Source organism: Schistocerca cancellata, chromosome 4 (genome assembly GCF_023864275.1).
Source record: "Schistocerca cancellata isolate TAMUIC-IGC-003103 chromosome 4, iqSchCanc2.1, whole genome shotgun sequence".
NCBI lineage: Eukaryota > Metazoa > Arthropoda > Insecta > Orthoptera > Acrididae > Schistocerca > Schistocerca cancellata.
In genome coordinates this window covers 873,711,334-873,733,708 of record NC_064629.1, presented here as the reverse complement: position 1 = coordinate 873,733,708, position 22,375 = coordinate 873,711,334, and the positions used below count along the sequence as shown (strand labels likewise).

The 22,375-nt window shown below is 37.1% G+C and overlaps 1 protein-coding gene across 1 annotated transcript; it reads left to right on the top strand.

The window, feature by feature from the left end:
- The first annotated feature begins 1,241 nt into the window (after positions 1-1,241).
- Positions 1,242-19,931, top strand: LOC126184221 (uncharacterized). The gene is made up of 2 exons (XM_049926588.1): positions 1,242-1,391; positions 19,533-19,931. The coding sequence occupies exons 1-2, from the start codon at positions 1,379-1,381 to the stop codon at positions 19,796-19,798; spliced, it is 279 nt and encodes a 92-aa protein (XP_049782545.1). The 5' UTR covers positions 1,242-1,378; the 3' UTR covers positions 19,799-19,931.
- Positions 19,932-22,375: the final 2,444 nt, after the last annotated feature.

Genomic DNA, 22,375 nt, shown 5'->3' with positions numbered 1-22,375 from the left:
GGGAGAAGAGAAGTTTGTGGCACAACTTGACTAGAAGAAGGGATCGGTTGGTAGGACATGTTCTGAGGCATCAAGGGATCACCAATTTAGTATTGGAGGGTAGTTTGGAGGGTAAAAATCGTAGAGGGAGACCAAGAGATGAATACACTAAGCAGATTCAGAGAGATGTAGGTTGCAGTAGGTACTGGAAGATGAAGAATCTTGTACAGGATACAGTAGCATGGAGAGCTGCATCAAACAGTCTCAGGACTGAAGACCACAACAACAACACGTTGTTTCTTTGTTTAGCAAAAGGGATCTGGTATATAACTACCAGTCTTGTGATAACTTAAGTTTGATGTATTTTGCGACTCATTTTCACCTTTAACATGACTTCTACTTTACTATATCGTCACCTGAAATCTTAATGAGGATTTTTTTCTTTTGTAACTATTTCACGAAATATTTCATCTTTGTTTTTTTCGCAACTGCACTTGTTTCGCGAGCTAATCACCATCATCTGTACTGAAACTTATATTTAAGTGCTCATTCCTCCAGTGATTTCATTAAAATGTGACAAGAACACACGTAGTATCGTACACTGCATTGTATTCGTAACAGGGAGCACTTGGATATGTGGTTTTGGTCTGTATATGCGAAGTCCACGATCTCTAATTCACACTCACTCTCAAAGTGTCTTTCAGTAGGGTACTACAAACCACAAAGACATTGCTGTATAAAATATTAAAAATGACTACATCGTCTGGTCCCAGACAAGGTCATATTTTTTAATGTTGGTGGTTTCCGAAACAGTAGTATGAATGCTCTTGTAATGTAAATTTGACCATGAGCAAGACTGCGGCACTGGTATTTGTAGAGTTGGGTATAATAATGAAAACAGTACATGGTCTAACTGTAAATCATTATGCATAATGTGACCAGTACGCTACGTTATTCGTGTATGGTATTATGCATAGATTTTGGTCTACGTGTCAATATTCAGAAGCAATTTGTACGTAGGCCTATGTACAGTTTATAACGATGTCTTATAGGCTACATTCCGTGTGTCGACTACTGACCAATCTCCTTTATAGTGTGATCGTTTTTAGTATTAGGAACTCTTTCGAAAGACCACTACTTGCTAAATTTAAAGTGTACCACGGTATTCTAATTCAAACTGTTTGGTCGCATCTTTTCAGACAGTTGAGTCTGGGTGTTGAGCGCACCGCGGCTATGCGGTGTTATCTCTGCTGGATCAATAACCCGGGCTGAGCTGAAGGAGCGGTGCGCGAGTCGCACGTTTACTTGTTTATGTCACGCTACCTTAATACAAATTACAGCGTAGTGTCGCTGTAAACAAACCATCAACTGCGTGGCGGTGCATAGTAATGTTACAGACATGGATTTTGAAGGTAAATTGCAAATCGAGATTCCGCTTTCTTTCTTAGCACTCTACACATACGTTGTAGCGGTGTGTCGCTAGAAATATTTTGCAGGAATGGTACAGAAATTGTGTTTTGATGTCAGGAGGACCTTAAAATACGGCATGAATTGCTATATTCTCTCGGTATTTATAATTATTATTTGAAAACTCTTTCCGTGTAGTAGTCGGTAAAAAATGCAAGCTCGAAGTAGAAATTGGACGTAATTGGTGCGGCTGCACTGAATGGAAAATATTTGTAGTTCTTGATCATGACTTTCTCAGCAGTGCACCGGAAGAGTAGCGAATAAATGATATCGAACGAACCCTCATACGCTAGTCTGAAACTGGTGACTGAATAAAGTATTAAGTCAGTGGATATTACTACCAATGTAGGCCTAGTTACTTACCAGTATTAAATTGATTCATGTGCACTAGTTTGTAAACCCGCCATCTGAAAGAGGCTCCTTGAGATATCGTGTACAAGAATAGCGCCACATGTTTTGAGCTACATTGTGTTTCACTACAAAGACCATGATGGTTTCTATTACGTCCAGTGCACTGATAATTACATTTCCATTCTTGCAGTATCGGAAGCACTTTAAAGACCCCATACTTAACAATTCACATTGTGAACGAAATAAATATAAATAATACTTGTAGGACTTTCTTTTGCGAAACTCTTGCTCCACCCATAATTAACTTTACTTTTCATATGGTCCCTAAATTATTCTAAGCGAATATTCGTACGGATCTTAACGCACGGCAAGAATAATATCTTTCTACAATGGATGACCATATGTGCTTTAATTGTTTGGTCTACTGCAATTAATTCTCTCTCTTCCTTCCCCTCCCTCCCTCACTCGCACACACACACACACACACACACATTCTCCACCCCACGCCAATGCCCCTTACTCTGTACGCCCACAATGCAAACAAGTGTGTGTTACTTCTGGGCCAAGGGCTATGCAGGATGAAAGAAATGGCCTTATGAACCATTGTACAAATGTGCAGGTGAAGAAGTAAGTTACTCCACAAGATGTAATCTGTTTTGGTATAATCCACTTGACACATCACATCATTATAGCATCATGAACACTGTGAGTTAGTGTTTTTTTATTTTACCAGCTGGAAGTAAGTCATTGAAACCATGAATCCTGGCACAAGAAGGGCTTGCCGAGGCAAATCTTTGATTAGTTGTGGAGCTCCACAAGGCTCTACACTGTGACTTCTTATTTTTTATTACTTATCAATGCGCCTTTTTTTTCAATTTTCTAAAAGCACCTCCCATGTTTTTTGCAGAGCTCACGATTTTTATGTTTTGTATTACTGCCATATTGGTAATAGAATAACAGACTACTGGTATAACTAGCAGGTTGCTATTTTGCTTGCTCATACACACTTTATTTATCTATTTGCTTATTTATCCATATAAACCTCTTTATTAGTACATTCATCATGCACAAGACACAGGACAGAAAACCTTTTTAGCTTTTGGTTTTACAACCATCAAACCTACAGCATTTAAATTTTTTATAACAAATTGGACTTATACATTTAATAATTACAAATTTGATTGAATGCCGTACATTTATAACTTATTTCTACAAGTAAAAGTATAAGTTATATTTTTTCTTGCATAAGATACTGCGAGACTGAATATTAGCAGTTTTGTAATAGGTAGTCTGTCACAGACCTTTTAAAGCTTTGTAGTTGAGGAAGAGATTTTATACATCTTGGTAATCTGTTTTATGGTTTTGTTCCTGCATAATGTACACCTTTTTGGCATAATGTGGTGTTCCAATGATTAACATGTATGTCTCTCTGTGACCTGGTACTGTAATCATGGACGCTTTTGTTTTGAAGAAAAAGGTTTTATTTTCTCAGTATACATTTTTTGATATACACAATTACTTCCAATATACAGATTTAGTGAAAGGGTAAGATCTTTAGATCTTTAAAGAAACATTAGCATGGTTTTCTCCTGCTTGCTTGTTTCATTGTTCTTGTAATTACCTTTTGTTTTCTGAAAAATGTTTTGGTCTGGTGTACATTTCACCAGATAATGACACTGTACTTTACCATTTAATGTTCATGAGCAAGTATACAGTCCTAACAGTTTGTGCACTTGTATTATTGCAAAGAATTCTTACTAAATAGCTCATTTCTTGCTAGTTTTGAATTTAGCAATGTGATATGAGAGCTCCATTTAAAGTTTTCCTGCATGTGAACCCCAAGAAATTAAGTTTTAAATCAGCACAAATGTTTTGGTTACCTACACATGCTATTGGCTGTGCTGCATTTTTATTTCGATCATGTGGAAATTCAGGAGTACTTTCTTGGGGGGATTGACTATTAACCTGTTTCTGGTAAACCATTCAGACACTTCTTTCATAATACATTTTGTAGATGCAGAAAGATCTTTTTCTTTATTTCTTTCAGTCAAAAGACAAATGTCATCTGCAAACAGTACTGGTTCTGAATCCCTAATGTGTAATGAGAAGTCAATACTGTACAACAAAAAAAGAAATGGACATAGAATAGAGCCCTGTGGAAAATCATGACTTAGTCCACATGGTTCTTAAAGGTGTACCTGGAGTTCATTTCCTTCCTACTTAATTTCAGTTACCTGAGAGCAATATTCCAAATATGATTTAATCCACTTCTTTTGCATGCCTCTTACAGCATACTGTTCAAGCTTTCTCAGGAGCATGGAATGATCAGTCATACGACAAATGTTTGTCAGAGTGAAGAATAAACCTGAGATTTTTCTGTGGTTGTCCACTGCATTTAAGACAGGGTTTATCAGGTTGAAAGTGGCTGTTTCAGTTATAACATCCAGTTATAACATTATTCTTGTTGAAGAATGTAATTGGTTGTGAAATAGGGGTTTGCCATTTCCAGGTGCTTTTCAAAGACACAACTTGATAATGATGAATTGCATATGTCAAATAAAGGAGAGACTATTTGTCTTGCCATTATGTTTATAACATAATCCAGAATATCATCAATACTAGCTGAATAATTACTCTCCAGTGAATTAATGGTGTTTAGAAATTCAGCTGGGCCCACTGGACTGAGGAACATGGATATATTACTTATTTCAATAGATGAAAGTTATTTCAGTATTGTATTAGGTGTATTGCCAAACATTTCATTCATTGGTTTTCTAGCAACAGTAGCATATTAAGTGACAGACATGTTCTATCCATTCAGAAACCACTTTCTAACATGGAGGCTATAACAATTAAATACAGTGGAAAAGGACAAACTTTATGAGAAAAACTTCTGTGGATATGAAACTAAAGCACAATGCAGTATGTTGTACTGTCTCAGTTGTTAGTGCTTTAAGGTAGTACATGAAAAACCACCACCCCAGCTGCTGCTAAGACATGCCGTAATTGCCACTTCTGGTGCCCTTTAAGTTTCATTGCACATGTGCACGTAACTTACATTATAACCTTACAGAGAGTTATATTAGTAAATGTATCTGTTGTTATGAGACAAGAACATTTGAGAAATCGCTACATTACAATACTCACAGGTGCCTAAAGCAACATGAAGAGCTTCAGTACATATGAAACAGTTTTGGTAGCACATAGTTTTACGCTGAGCTTCATTATAGATTGTTAACCAGTATCAAACACTGTGAGACTTAAACTGGGACAGTGCTCCTATATCGTCATTAGTAAAAGAAATTTTGGAAACAGGCTTCAGCATTTCTGCTTTTGCTTTTCTAGCCTCTATTCTGATTCCTGTGATAGCAAAGAGTGTCTGGATACTAACGTTGGTGACACTGATAGACCAAATTTCTTTGCGTTTTGTGGGAGATCTTTTGATGAGGTCCTCTATGGCAGTCACTGAATACTTCACATATTACCCTTTTGACAACGGAATGTGTTTCATTCACCATGTCTCTTATTATAGCCATATGTTTTGTTTTCCACCTGTTGCACAGTAGTTGCTGGCTCTTTAGAAGCATGCTGTAGTAACACTAGTTCTGTAATCATACTCAGCACATTTTATCTTATGCATTCATGGATATTTTTGTTTCATAGACAGTCTATAATCTCATCTGTCACTTATAGATTGATTCTACTGTATATTCTGTTTATCTAGAAACAAATAATGTTGTCACTTTATAACTGCTGAAAATTTAGCTGTCTCAGCTATGAATTCAGAAAATTTAGCTGTCTCAGCTATGAATTCAGACAATCATGTGACATTAAAACTATGAAAGGAGGTTATTGTGGTCTTGTAAATTTAGTCACTGCATGTAATTACTTTTCTGGCCTGAACACACAGTAACATTTTCCTAATTAAGTGAAAGGATCTTAACAAGTATGAAAACAATGCCACTAACATTAACCATTAAACTTACACTTGAAGAGGAAAATGTATTGTATGTTTCCTGCACTTATAATTTGCAGAGAATCACTTTTTCTTATCCATCTTCACCAACACAATATAAACAAAAATATATACTGATCAAATCAAAGATTGATCAGAAGGTGTGAAGCAGTGGCAAATGTAGGCAGCCTGTTTTACAACAAACAATTCTCATGCAAGTAACACAACTGTGTCCTCAATCTGAAGGTTGGCTTGAATGTATCCGTGCATTTCTAGGTGTGTCCTACTGTAGGTAGTTTTTCCTTTGCCTTCTTTTTATCTTTGCACTGACTTGTTACTGTTGTTGTTGCTGTTGTTGAGGTGGTGCTGGTGCTGGTGGTGGACCTCAGCCCTACAGCCCTAAAACTGATCTACTGTCCTAAGGGTGGTTTTATGTCCCTTCCATGCTGGTCTGTCCTGTGCAAGCCTCTTCATCTCTGCATAACTATTCCACCTACATCCACTTGAACCTGCCTATTGCAATCTAACCTGAGACGCCCTGAATGATTTTTTTTTTTCTGCCCACACTTTCTTCCACTACCAATGTCCTGGTCATGTGCTACTTCATTAAAAAAACTGATTACCAGTCTCAGCTTTGCATTCATCGTCAAATCTAAAAATGAGAAAATATAAACAGAAAATGTCAGTAGATTTATAAAACAAGAAAACAAACTCATTAAATGTGTGAATAAAGTTAACAAGTTACGTAAAAGGTACAGCAGCAACAAGTAGGTTTGTAGGCAGCACATAGAAGAACAATGTTCACTCACTGTGTTTTTTAGAGTTTTCGGTGTGTTAAAGTCATTTAGTAAATTTCATGCTTTAGTTTTCAACTGATGTTTCTTATTGTTTCTAGTGAAATATTTCATTAAAATTTTCATTTGGTGTTTTAACTTTGTTTAGTGTTCCAGTGGGCATTTAAATTTTTTGGTTTTAGCTAATAATTTTGTGAAGTTTTGTTGGTATTGGTATTAGCTGTGGTGTAGTAATATTAATACAAGTAGTTGCTTTCTTAGTAGGCAGAGAACTTCAAGACCACTATTGTTAGTTCTATAAATAGTTCTACTGGTGTAATGGAATTTTGGTAATGTAGACGTATAGTTTTTTTAGTAACTGTAAAATTTTACCATGAGTGAGAAGTATGGGCTCTGTTGTAGGGTTGTGTGTAGTGGATTACGGTGTAGGAGGAGGGTGAAGGGTGGTGGGGAATGGGAACTGGCTGTTGGCAAGAAGGCAGCTAGGAAGAGGAGGTATTCAGACAGTTTTACTTTGTGTATATGCAATAGATTTGACCAACTGTCAGAGTTGAGTGGAGAGGAGCCTTGTGTAGCTCTAGATGTAGGGAACATGCGGCAGTCCTCAGCAGTTAGGAGGCCTAGGTTAGTTGCAAAGTCTAACAGAAAGAAGAAGGTTCAGCTGCTAGGTAGTTCTCATGGTAGAGGTGTGGGCCAGCAGTTGCAGGAAGTGTTGCAGGAAGTGTTGTACCAGGTCACCAGCATTGTGAAGCCTAGTGCAGGGTTGGCTTAAGTGCCTGACAGCATAGGGGAGTCATGTAGCAATTTTATGAAGGAGGATCAGGTAGTGATAATGGGTGGAGCAGGGAACAGTCTTGATAGGGACAGGGAATATGATGTAGGTGGTGACCTGGTAAAGATAGCTACTCAAACTGGTGGCACTAAAGTGCATTTCTTGCAACTGTTTCAGCATCATGATCGGCCTCACCTTAATGTGGCTGTTAGGCACATTAACATGGGGCTGGGGAGGGCACTGATGACAGAGGACATGTGTCACATCTCAGTGGTGCTAGTTGGGTCTATCAGTAGAGTGGGTTTCACTAGGCATGGCCTGCACCTCAGTAGGCATAGGAAGGGGATGCTGGTTAAGCTTATAGGTGACAGTGCAGTTGGTGGTGATGGTGGTGGTTGTGGTGGGGTCTCTCATGGAAAAATTCCTGTAGTAGTTGGTGTTAGAGCTGCACCTTTTTTAGATTGAAGTCAGCTGATAGGTACACTTGCTTAAAGGAAGTTCCTCTAACTAAGGGCTCACCTTTGGAGGATGTAATGTTTCCAAGTAGAGAAGGAATTAGCATATTTCATCAAAATACAAGAGGTATTAGAGATGAAGTTAGTGAACTGCTTATATATGTTGACTCTGAAATTATTGGTATATCAAAGCACCACTTAAATAATTTGACAGTTCAGAGGCTTCCTTTGCCAGCATACAGATTAGCTGGCTGTTTCTCAAGGAGTTCCTTGTGTGGTGGGGGAGTGGCTATGTACATAAAAAAAGAGTATTCCATTTGAATCCACAGACGTATCATGACACTGCACTGAACAGATATATGAATGTGGTGCAGGGGCAGTTGAATTTAGTGAAACTAAACTTCTAATTGTTGTTGTTTATAGGTCCCCTAACTCTGACTTCAGAGCATTTCTGCTCAAGCTGGAAAGGGTTCTTGATTCACTTTGTAGGAAGTACCAAAAATTAGTTATATGTGGTGACTTCAGTATCAATTTTGTAAATGATGGTGCAAGAAAAAGGACGTTGGTGGATCTCCTAAATTCATATGATCTGATGCAGACTGTGTTTTTTCCAACTAGGGTGCAGGGGAACAGTAGCACAGCCATAAAAATATTTTTCTTCATTACTAGATGGGCATTCTGTTAGTAAACGCGTGAATGGCCTTTCAGACCATGATGCACAAATTTTAACACTAAAATGCTTTTGTACTCAAACCAATGTCACATTTAATTACTAACTATGTAGGAAAGTTAAGCCAACAGCAACAGAGAGTTTTTTAAACCTTGTCAAGGAACAAAAGTGGCAGGATGTTTATAGTGCCAATAACATAGATGATAAATGGATTCCTTAACACATTTGTCATGCTCTTTGAGAGTTGCTTTCCATTTGAACATTCTGAACAGAGTACTAGCAGTAATGGGGAGCCCAGGTGGATGACTAGTGGCATAAGGATATCTTGTAGAACAAAGCGGGAATTATATCAAAATGTTAGAAGCAGTCACAATCAAGTTAGAGTAGCTCATTACAAACAGTATTTTAAGGTGCTTAAAAATGTTATTAGGAAGGCAAAGAGTATATGCTATGCAAATAGAATAGCTAATTCATAGGATAAAATTAAACCGTAAGGTCAGTTGTGAAGGAAGTGTCTGGTCAGCAGCACAAGGGTGATGATATAAATACAGTTCATAGTACAAATATTTCTGTTACTGATAAATCAGATATATGTACAGTATTTAACAATCATTTTCTGAGCATTGCTGGTGAATTAAATAAAAAATTAGTTTCTACAGGAAATCATATAACTTTCTTCGAAAATGCTTTTTCGAGATTGATGTCTGAAATACTCCTCTGTGATACAGACAAGAGGGAGATTGAGTCAATAATTAAATCACTGAAGACTAAGAACTCTCATGGTTATGATGGAGTGTCTAGCAGAATATTTAAGTACTGTGCTGCACATGTTAGCCCTGTATTTAGCCATATTTGTAATTTTTCCTCTAGGAATGGTCAGTTTCCTGATTAAAGTACTCAGTGGTAAAGCCGCTTTATAAAAATGGAGAAAGGGATAATGTAGATAATTTTAGAACTATTTCTATGCCATCAGTGTTTGCAAAAGTTATTGAAAAGGCTGTGTATGTAAGGATCATTTTATGTCACACAATTTGCTATGAAATGTACAGTTTGGCTTTATAAGTCATTTAACAACTGAAAATTCCACATTCTCTTTTCTCTTTGCGGTACTGGCTGGGCTAAACAAAAGGTTTCCAATGCTTGGCATATTTTTTGATTTAACTAAGGCATTTGATTGTGTCGATCACAAAATATTGCTCCAGAAGTTGGACCATTATGGAATATGGGAAGCAGCTCACAATTGGTTCACCTCTTACTTTAGCAACAGGCAGCAAAAGCTCATTATTCACAATGCTGATAACGGCTGTGATGTGGGGTCTGAGTGGGTTACTGTCAAGTTGGGGGTGCCCCAGAGATCAGTGTTGGGGCCACTCCTGTTCTTTATTTATATAAATGATATGCCCTCTCGTATTACAGGTAACTCTAAAATATTTCCATTTGCTGATGGTAGTAAAGGATGATGCGTGCAACATTGGCTCAGATTCAAATAGTGCAGTGAATGACCTATGTTCATGGCTTGTAGAAAATAAAGTAACACTAAGTCACAGTAAGACTCAGTTTTTCCAGTTTCTAACACACAGTTCAACAAAACCTGACTTTTAATTTCACAGAAAGGGCATATGATTAGTGAAACTGAACAGTTCAAATTTCTAGGTGTTCAGATATGTAGTAAGCTGTCGTGGAAAGCCCATGTTCAGGATCTTGTTCAAAGACTTAATACTGCAATTTTTACTATTCGAACAGTATCAGAAGTGAGTGATCATTCGACACAAAAATTAGTCTACATTGCTTATTTTCATTCGCTTATGTCATATGGTATTATATTTTGGGGTAACTCTTCCCATTCTAAAAGGATATTTTTGGCTCAGAAACAGACAGTTCGGGCAATAAGTGGTGTAAGTTCACGAACCTCTTGTCGACCCCTGTTCACAAGTCCGGGTATTTTGACATTGAATATATGTATTCCTTACTGTCATTTCTTGTTAAGAATATTAGCTTATTCCCAAGAATAAGCAGCTTTCACTTGGTTGATACTCGGCAGAAATCAAACCTGCATCTGGATCGGACTTCCTTAACTCTTGTGCAATAAGGTGTGCAGTATACTGTTGCATCCATTTTCAATAAGCTACCACTTGAATTCAAAAATCTTAGCAGTAATCCACGTGCTTTCAAATTGAAACTCAAGAGTTTCCTCATGGGTCACGCCTTCTATTCTGTCGAGGAGTTCTTTGAAAAATTAATTTGATTCTTATTGTATTGTTGATTGCGTTTACTTAAACTTATGGACTGACTGTTTTTGGGTTCATAAACATTTATTTTTATCTGTTATTACTTTTATGTTGTAATTTCATGTACTGACACGTTCCATGACCTTGGAGATTTGCTCCTCAATTTGGTCCTATGGAACTTCAGGTGTAAATAAATAAATAAATAAATAAATAAGGGCAGGGAATGTATATTTATAGATAAAGTTTACAATACGCAGTGCTAGTGGATCTAGTAGAATATGAGTTACAGACAACACTATGTGTATATTAAAAGATGTAGAGTGGAGTAACTTTTATATGTTTCTAAAATATGACATTATCTATATTTTAAAAAATATATAATAAATAAAATATATGTAAAAACTATTAATGGAGTTATTTTGCATGTCATGAAAACATTAATGTGTAATGCAACATAAAGTTAAAATCATAAAAAGAATTTAAAACCTGCGTGAAAGCGTTATCTATATAGCTAGGTCACAAATGCATGACATGAAAAGCAGTACATTGCATCCCAAGTGCTACACAACTTTAAATGTGATAACGCATAATCCAGAATGTTATATTGTAAGTAAATATGATTTTAAATATGCTTGACATCATCAGGTATAACTATAATGTAACTTGAATTAAAAATATTAAGAAGGCAGATAGTCGTAAAAAGATGGAACTAAAGTTCAAGAACTCTGAATGCAGAAGTAGTTGAAGGAGTCTAGGGGACATCACCACCTGAATGAGATCAGGCTGACCACCAGAGACAGTAGTAGCAGACCAGGCAGAGTTGATGTCAGTGGGCCATGAGGATGCTATTAGTGTGAAGCACAGTTGCCATAATAAAGATGGCAGTTACAATGAGGTATCATGTACCTAGACAGCTTCCAGAAGTTCTCTGCCACAGCAGGTCTCTAAAAATGCCAAACTATGTGCTGTTTTGGAACCCACATTGTTCATTGGTCCATTTTTCCAGTAGCGCAGATTTTAGTTTTATGTGTCAGAGCACCTTTTTGTTCTTGATGTAGAATTTTTAAATCAGATAGGATGTCATTCATAGTGCAGCCAGTGGTGTTAATGTTTTTACCATATGCTGTTTTGTTACTCTGTTTACGTTTTCTTTATATTGGAAAAAGTTTCTGCCGATTTGGCTGATGTAATCTGTATCACACCTTCCACCCTTAGTTTATACACTTCTGAGCTCAAAAATTTGTTCTTGTTATATTATGCTTTACCTACCTGGATAGCTGTGCATGTAAATGCGCCACTTTGCTTCTGGTACGGAGGGGAGGGGGGGTTGGAGAGGAGGCGGGGGGTTGCACCAGCCCCGGATCAAATCTGCCTGGTGGATTAATGATGCAGGTTGGCATGCCAGACAGCCTGGAAGTGGTTTTTAGGTGTTTCTCAAATCACACTAAGTGAAAACTGGGCTGGTACCCTAGCCCCACTTCAGTTACATGATTCACAAACATTTTGAAAACTTCACTCACTTTCATAGGAATGACATTACACACAGGCTCCTGGTGTACACATATTCCATCCCTGAGGGTAGTGGGATCATGACAGGCGAGCATCTGGTCATCCCTTAAAACTAACCATGCCAAATGTGTTATTAACCATGCCACCTCTGTGCTGATGTCGGACAAGGCCACAAGAAAAAGAAGAAGTTATATTATGCGTTAATTGGTTTCATAGTGTGTTTGAAACTTGGAAGCCTATTTTAATTTTATGTTTATGAAGACAGTGTACCATTGTAACTTATATTTGTCCATTGTAAGAGATTTCAGCATTCTTACTTTCTCCCAGCTGCCATTATTAGAGGTAGCATTATTTGATGTTAGTCAAGAGCCAGGCAACTACAGGGGGGCAGGAGGCTTCAGTTTAATAATGACTCCGAACCAAAGTGAAACTAGGCATTTTTTACATTATTAAATCGTTCCCAGAAGTCAATGAGACATAAGTGGTAGAAAAAATGCTAGGGATAGCTACAGATCAAATCTCTTATCTTTGGAGTTATAGTCTGGCTTTCGCTAACAGCCACTGAGACCCACAGTCTAAAATGAATAAATGAACCAACTTAGGAAAAATGTGAACATTGGTTCATAGAAATGGATAAAAGTGGAGTCACAAATTGGCATATACTTTAAAATCTCACTACATCCTCTCATGTGGCAGCATGCCAGATGACGCATTGCACATTATATGAGCCTCTCCCCTGGGACTCTATGAAGCATCTCCACATGCACAAAATTGCCTCTAAGACTTAACCATGTGTTTGCTACACCTCAGACAGAACTGTCACAGTGTTTTGAGTCCTTAGGCATGACAACACAGATATTAAATTAAACGCAGATATTCACTGCTAGGATCATAGGGGCATAACAGGTGTGTGAACTGAAAGTATAAGAGAAATTTTTTAATGACTTACATAGTCGCCATTGACTGTATATTTATTACAATATCCACATTGCAATTTCAACCTATTGGTCATATGCAAGTGGTTACATGTGATGAAAACTGCAGTAGTCAGCATTAATAAAAATACAAGAGTTTATTATTATTATTATTATTATTATTATTGTGCAAACTACTGCTTGTTTTCCCAGCAGCTGCTACCACTTCAAAATGACCAAAAGACTGAAATTGCAATACTGGATATTGTAATAAATGTACAGTCAGTGGCAAACGTGAAGTCATTTAAAAATCACATAAGACTGTGAGCGTACAACAAAAACAATTGTGTGTAACAGAAGTATTCAGGGGAATTAAATGGGAATCCTTGGAAGAAAGTTGACAGTTCTCATGAAAACTTCTTGGGTAAATTTAGAGGACCTGTATTTGAAGAAGACAATGAAACCATTGTGCTGCCACCATTGTACATCTTGTGGAGGGAACACAAGCATGAGGGAAAAGAGATTACAGATTGCATACAGAGGGATATAGATATCATTTTTCCCTTGCTCAGTAAGCAAATGGAATTGGAAAGAAAATCAATAAAATTGGTACAATGTACCCTCCACCATGCACTCTACAGTGGCTTAGGGAGTATATATGTAGATGTAGATGTAAATATGTATAACATGTCATTTGTTCTGTTGATGGGTACCTACATGCTAACTTACATTAACTGTGTGGCAGCACATACATGCCTACATAGTATAGTCTATTTATTTAATGCCATAAACACATAAAAGCACAATCTGTATGCTAATATAGTTACATTGATAAGATACAGATCAATGTAAAATATACAGGCAACAAAAACACTAAAATCCATATACATATTTATATTGTAAATGTGAAGGTAACTCTGCCACATTTTCACAACTAAACCACTGAACTGATTTTGATGAAATTTGGTATGGAGATAGCTTGAGCCCTGAGAAAGAACGTAGGTTCCTTTGGAAATTAAAAGAATATTGGCTCCTAGGAGGGGGTAGTAGGGAATGGAACATCTTTTTTTTACTCCACTGAACATAAACCACGTTAAAAATTGTTAAATTTTGTTGTATAACATACAAGTTTTATGATGAATAGCTACTTGAATAGCATTATACATGGATGCATAATCCTGCCCACATCCCTCCACATGCACCACTCGACAGTGTGCGTGCTGCATTATTGTGCATTGGAGGCAGTTGCAGAGTATAAGGGGATGGTCAGACAGTGAGGGGAGGGGCAGCCATGTGAGAACAGCTGATGTTATTGCATGTACACATATTATAAGTCCACATTTTATTTTGATGTTGAACTTGAGGCCTTAGTCCTTGAAACAGGTTCCATTTTGTAGTAGATAATAGATATATTGTATTTTTCAATTTGTATTATAGATGTATTGTATTTTTCAATTTGTTTTGTAGTTTTCACATTTTTAACTGAGATTTGAGATGTAGCACATAATATAAAAAACATTTATTATATACCTATATACTGGCACTACATACATTTACACACATACACACACATAAAACACAAAGAATTAAACAATATGAGGTGTGACTGGAAAGTTTTAAGAATGGAACCGCTACTACTTACTGGTTTGGTGGGTAGGCACATGGAGGGTGGGGAGTGAGCCATTGCCTTGTCCTTGAATGCCCTCTGACAGGAAACTGCATTTCCTTCATTCAGTTCATTGTGGCAGTTTGTTGACTGCGGGTCTGTTAGGGCTTGTTGCCGGATTCTGTCTGCGTGAAAATGGACGTAAAAACGGAGCAACGAGTTTGTGTCAAATTTTGTTTTAAAACCAGGAAATCATATTCTGAGACTTACCAACTATTAAAAACAGCCTTTGGAGATAATTTTATGAGCCAGTCAAACATATTTGTATGGTTCAACAGATTTAAAAAGGCCTGTGAATCATTTGAAGATGAACCACGGTCCGGCTGTCCTTCCACCTCAAAAACAAATGAAAATGTGGTGAAAGTTCACAACTTAGTGTGCTCTGATTGTAGACTTACAATTAGGGAGATGGCTGATGAACTTAATTGAAGTTTCTATGCAGTTTGGTCAATTTTAACTGAAGATCTGAATATGTGTCGAGTCTCCGCAAAATTCATTCCAAAACTGTTGTCAAGTGACCAGAGACAATACCGACTTGAAGACTTGAAGTGTGCCAAGAATAGATGTTACAGACTAAAAATGACCCAGATTTTTTAAATAGGGTAATTACAAGAGATGAATTGTGGATATATGGAAATGATCCTGAAACCAAAGTGCAGTCTTTGCAGCAGAAGGCTTCAGGTCACCATGAACAAAAAAAGCATGGCAAAGTCAGTGATTTTTTTCAATTATGCCAGTATTGTGCATCATGAATTTACCCCTGCAGAACAGAAAATTAATCAGGAATACTACAAACGTGTCCTTGAGCATTTACGTGAAAAGGCCTGCATTGTGGAAAGACAGAAGTTGGGTGCTACACCATGACAATGGTCTGGCCCACCGTTGAATTTTTGTCCAAATTCAAAATTCCTGTGCTTCCATGACTGCCATATTCCCCCAATTTGGCCCCTGTGGACTTCTAGCTGTTTCCTAAACTGAAATTTTCACTGAAAGGGAAGTGATTTGATTCAATTGAAGACATCCAGGCAAATACAGAGAGCGTCCTTAACACACTTCAGGAAAAAAATTTCCAAAAATGTTTCCAAAAGTGGAAACACCATTGGAGTTGGTGTGTTCAGCCAGAAGGGGACTATTTTGAAGGAGATGCATCACAGTAGCATGTAAGTACCACCATTGTACAATTACAAGCCCATTCTTAAAACTTTCCTATCACACCTCATATCAACCAGGGGCACAATATATAGATTTATATTTCCTGTTATTATGTCAATAGTTGAACACAATGGACCCGTAGTTTGTATATTTCCACACACTTACTCATTGCTGTTGCCACTTGGAAGGAAACCCCATTTTATTCAGTTCTCTTTGTTTCTTGCCAATCCCAGTCTGATTCAGTTCATAAATTTCTGTCTTCTATCCCTTCACAGTACTGCCTTGTGTGTTTTCTTTAGGCTGCATCAATCCATGGTGTTGTCCAAATATGCAGTTAATTTTTGCTCCCTTGCTGTTTGTATGTGTTGGTGATTTTACTCACAATGCTTACAAAAAGCTTTGAGATTTAAGTTTCTATCTTATGGTTGTTTCCCATACAGCAAATGATTTCAGTTGAGTCATGCTTTTGTATATTCCACACTTGCTGTGATCTCTTTGTGGATTTCTGGTTATGTATTCCAGCTAGTATGTATAAGCTGTCTTTTGAATAGGGACACAGGAAGTTTATAACATTGTGGCAGGTGGTATGCAGTTAGGTTGGGTTGGGTTGTTTGAGGAAGGAGACCAGACAGCGAGGTCATCGGTCTCATCATGTTAGGGAAGGACAGGAAGGAAGTTGTCCATGCCCTTTGAAAGGAACCATCCCAGCATTTGCCTGGAGCGATTTTAGGGAAATCATGGAAAACCTAAATCAGAATGGCTGGACACAGGATTGAATCATCATCCTCCCGAATGCGAGTCCAGTGTCTAACCACTGCGCCACCTTGCTCAGTGGATATGAAGTGCTATGCCTATTCATTTGGCATGTTTAGAAGGACTCTAGACCAGACTTGTGTATTCTGCCACTATACAGTAAAATTACTAGAAGATTCAAATGTCACAAGCCTGAGATACTTGATACTTAGTGTGACATGTTTCTCATCCTGCCAATGGCCTTGCCCCAATGGTCACACCAGTTCCCTTAAGATCACTGAAGTTAAGTGCTGTTGGGCTTGATTAGCAATTGGATGGGTCATTTTCTGGGTCTTCTGTATGCTGTTGGCAAGTGTGGTGCTAATTGAGGAGCTACTTGACAGCAAAATAGCAACTCTGGTGATGAAAACTGACAATGACTGGGAGAGCAGTGTGCTGACCCCAAGCCCCTCCATCTCCACACCCAGTGGTGCCTGTTGGACTGAGGATGGTGAGGCAGTCAGTTGATACCGTTGGGCCTTTAAGGCCCATTCAGATGGAGTTATTTATGTTTCTCATCTTAATATGCTTATCACTGTTATTATTAATGCTAGTAGAATTTACTTTTTTTTGTTTTCTTGTTCCTATGATTATGGTTATAGATATGTGTGTAAACAAACTGAGCTTTTTATTCATAGAACAAATAGTGTGATCAGTCATACAAGTTAACTTTTTAGAAAAGTGTATAGCAGAAATCCTATGATATAATGTTTTATGCATATTTAATAGATTATAGTTGTTTCATGTTGTCTCCAAAAATAGTTTTGATCTTGTACATTTGCATGATATATTTAGGCCACTTATATACAGTAAGAATATATGTAAAGAAATACTAGCTTTGATAACAAATCAGACAGAGAAGATTGTTTCATTCATTACTAATAGTGGTTAAAGGGGTTTAGTTTCAAAAATTATTCATTTTTTCGATTAGCATAGTTATTTATATCACACAACAATAGTTTCTTTATGGACTTCACAGATATATATTTTTAAACAGTACAACTATCCATCAACAGTTCCACATACATAAAACATCTTCTGTTGTTGTTTTACACTACTGATGTGAGCTGTATCATAGTTTTGGTTATGTGGCTACAACATCACAAAAACAAACTTTAGGGCCAGGTTCCTTACAACAAAAAAAGAAAAAATGTCTAGTAAATAGAGACTCTAAAGCATATACCTTAAGAGATATGAGCACCTGTTCATCTCCGATACTATGAAACACATATCTTTCACTGCAAGCTCTTTGCTTTTCATATTTTGGGGGAGGTAGTATGGACCAAAACAAGAAAAAAATATCTAGTAAACTTAAGCGCTATGAGTACTTGTTCAATAAAAGAGATATGTTTCACACTAGCGAAGATTAACAACTGTTCATAGCTTTTAAAGTATGCATTTTAGAGCCTGCGTTTACTAGATATTTTCTCTTGTTTTGTCAATACTTCCTCCTTCCAAAATATGGAAAGCAAAGACCCCGCAGTAGAAATAATCTGTTTCATACTATGGAAGATGAACAAGTGCTCATATCTCTTATGGTATGCATAGGGCCCATGTTTACTTGACTTTTTTATTTATTTCTGTATAAGGAACATGTCCATAAAGTTTATTGGTGGTTTTTTGGGACACCCCTATATTTTTGAAGTATGAAAAATATTTTTATCTCACTGAAAACCAGTTAACAAAAAATCTGAATTATGAAACTTCAGACCACCTGTTACACAAAAAATTGTTCTTTTAGTTAAGAACAGTTGTTCATATAACGCACAGGACTGAATTTATATATATTTTAATCTGCAAATATGCATGCTGTTAGAACTTGAGAACTAAATGATGATTATACAGACTCTGATATGGAATATTTTATTGTTTCGTCATTAGAGTAACTGATGTACAGAAACAATGATTGGCAAAAGTTGACAGATGAAACAGTTTGTTTTAATATAATTAGCATCAACCCTTGGATCACAGAAATTTTGAGTGCATAAAATGTCTAACACAGCCATTATTATACTGTAATAATAGTGTTTCTTTGTTTGCTTTTGGCTGAGAGAGCAACAAACAGTAACTCTATCTCATTATGCAGTGAGGCAGAATGTTAACATACATTGTAGCCTGTGACATCAAAACTTTCTTGTTTTCATGTGTGGCTTTACATCGTCATACGTACTAGCCAGCACTGAACAAAATTACAAGCAATGCTGAAAATCTGTATCCTTTGCATTTACACACTCACACTTTTAAGACAATTTCCATGAACATGATACAGTTTTCCTCTTGGTTTTCTGATCATTTCTACAATATTACTGTGTTTAAGTTTCATTTACTTTCATTACCATGTAATGAGTGATGGTGTTCAAACATTGTGAATAAATTTCTCAGGCGAAATACAAAATCACTTATGTCCTAATCTAGATATCATATGCACACATTACAAAAACTTAAAAACCAACTCAGAACAAAAATTTTAAGTGAACTGAAGCCTTTTCATGACAATGGAAATGTTAACAACAGCTGTAAGGAAACTGTCTAAAGGGGAAGAGCACTTCAGTAATGCCTACAGCAGGGGTCACCACTCCAGTGAAATAAAAACTAAGTATTCATATGGCATTGTTAATGATACATAAGTCTGTGTATTATAAACACAGAGGAATAATGGTGTCCATTACTGTGACACAGTGGCTTTCTAATCTTGAGTATGTGTGTAAGCTGTGTACATGGAGGTGGGGCAGTGCTTGCTGGTGTTCAGTAGGCCAGTTCTTTCAGAAAATTGTCTGACGGTGGACTGTACTGCAGCTGAAGCATTTCAATATATATAACTTTTTCAGGTTCAGACAGCAGTGATGACTTCTCAGAATCCGTAGAACAGCTTCGGAGCAGGCTGAACATCGTCAAGAGACTAATGGAGAATAACACTCAGAAGAGAAGTAAAAAACGGAGATCAGCAAGAGATTCTATTATTGATGGGAGCTTCCTCAGTGTAGTTTTTGCAGTGGTGCTTGTTATGATTATTTGTGTCAGTGTTTATGCCTTTGCAAACTTGTATTATGCCATTCTCAGAAAATTTCAAACTAAGCAACACACAGAATTGTAATTCTTCTTCTATACTGTCAGTAGCAACATTTGTAACAGATGATAAAAGTCATAGTGTGACTCTGTATTATCATGTAAACTGAAATTCTGTTTTCATTTAAATAAAGCATTTGCTTTAATTCTCTTTCAATAGCAACTCTTCATAGTCTTTCAGTTTGCCATTATTCTCTAAGTCAGTCTGCTGCAGTTCATAAAAGCTAATTTTTTTGCTAAATAATCAGTTAATATGTAGCAGATGTTGTATTTAACTGAACATTGGCATTTTGATTAACATACTTATGTGAAAGAACATCACCATTCCTACAGAAGGGATTCAAAAGATGTGTGAAATATTTGAGTGATCATAATACTTGAAAGTGATCTAACAGTACAAATAGGAGGCATATACAACATACTCTATCTATTCCTCACTTAATGGAAACCTTTTTCATAGAGGGACAGAAATTATTTCAATTCTTAAGCACATTCAGGCTTATATGTAAGTACATCAGGTATCAGAATCTAAATACATAAGGACTGAGACTGAGATCTGTAAGGAATTAAAATTATTTTTTATTTGACTTCCTTATTACCACCTGACAAAAATGTGAGATGATTGCTGGATATTTTCTTGTGGTTATATCATTACTCTCTAACAATAAAAATTTGGGATAATTCATCCATTGGAAGTCTATATGCTTACAAACCAACTGCAGATTATAAGCACACTTCATATACTGACAGAAAAAAATTGCAACACCAAAAAATAATTAATGTAGAGTAATGAAATTTTGGGAATACTTTTGTCTAGGTAACATATCTAGTCATTAACATTATAGATCACAGGTTAATTTCAGCATGAGGTAAGCCACTGCAAATGTGAAATGTTGGTACATTAATAACAAGTGTAACCATCACAATGTTGAATGCAAGCATGCAAATGTGCCTGCATTGTGTTGTACAGGTGCCGGATGTCAGTTTATGAGATGGAGTTCCATGCATGTTGCACTTGGTGGTCAGTATAGGGACAGATAATGCTGGTTGTGGATGAAGTGGAAGTTATTGTCCAACAATATCCCATATGTGGCTGATTGGAGACATATCTGGCAACATGTCAGCACTCTGTAGAGCATGTTGGATTACAACGGCAGAATGTGGGTGGGCATTATTCTGTTGGAAAACACTTACTGGAAAGTTGTTCATGAATGACACCACAACAGGTTGAATCACCAGACTGGTGTACAAATTTGCAGTTAGGGTGCATGGGATAACCACCAGACTGCTCCTGCTGCCATCTTAATTGCGCTCCAGCCTATAATCCCATTTGTACGTCCAGTGTGCGTAGCACACAGACAGGATGGTTGCAGGCCCCCAACTGGCCTCCTTCTAACCAACACATGGCCATCACTGGCACCAAAGCAGGACCAGCTTTCATCAGAAAATACAATAGACTTCCATCCTGCCCTTCAATGAGCTCTTGCTTGACACCAATGAAGACACAAAGTGATTTTGGGTCAGCAGAATGCATGCTATAGGGTGTCTGGTTTGGAGGTGTCCTTGAAGTAACCAATTTGCAACAGCTTGTTGTGTCACTATGGTGCCAACTGCTGCTCAAATTGCTGCTGCAGATGCAGTACAACATGCCAGAGCCATACACCAAACATGACTGCCTTCCCTCATGATAGTGCCACTTGACCACCTGGAGCCTGGTCGTCTTGCAACAATACATTCTCATGATCACAGCTGCCAGCAATGATGTGCAGTGGCCATATTCCTTTCCAGTCTTTCTGCAGTATCACAGAAGAAACATCCAGCTTCTCATAGCCCTATTACATGACCTCATTCAAACTCAATGAGGTGTTTACAATGGTGTTTTTGTCACCTTAAAGGCATTCTTCACTAACATCATCTCAGCACTTCCAACCTCAAAGGTAACTACCATTCAGGACTGTTATAGCATGCATTTAAAGCAAACCTGATTTGCATCCTCATAGTGGCACTACTAACACCATTCTTATGCAACTGGCGTGAAAGTTGAATAGACTTTATCTTTCAGATAGAGAAACAGGCCTACCAACTTTTGTTTGTCTCACAACTCCTCCTTGGTGTCATGACTTTTTTTCCATCAGTGTATTTTCAGGAGGTCTGGGATTTTAAATCTATAATCACTATTGTTGCATTGTTAGAAGATTGCAATAACAAATTCACACATAGAAAAATAATGGACAAGCAGATGGATGAACACTAGTTGGATGTAGGAGAATAAATAATAAGTAGAATTTGTAGCAAACACAGGCATAGTGAAAAATGGATAGATATTTCATATTGGAAGAATGTAGTGCAGACTTTTACCAAAAAATATAAGAACAGCTTATCACAAATACGAATGTAGTTTAGAAGTTTACCAACAAGTGTGAGAAATACAAATCAGAATTTGGAATCTTGAGCAGAGAAAGTACCTATACTCTATGAAACTCTTGGTATAGTTCAAGAATATGCATTCAAGAACCTTTAAAATTGCTGTTTTTGCATGAATAAGAGCTTGTTATACCCTAATTACTTGTTGTTTCCATGTTGTTGTTTCTTTGTCTATCATACC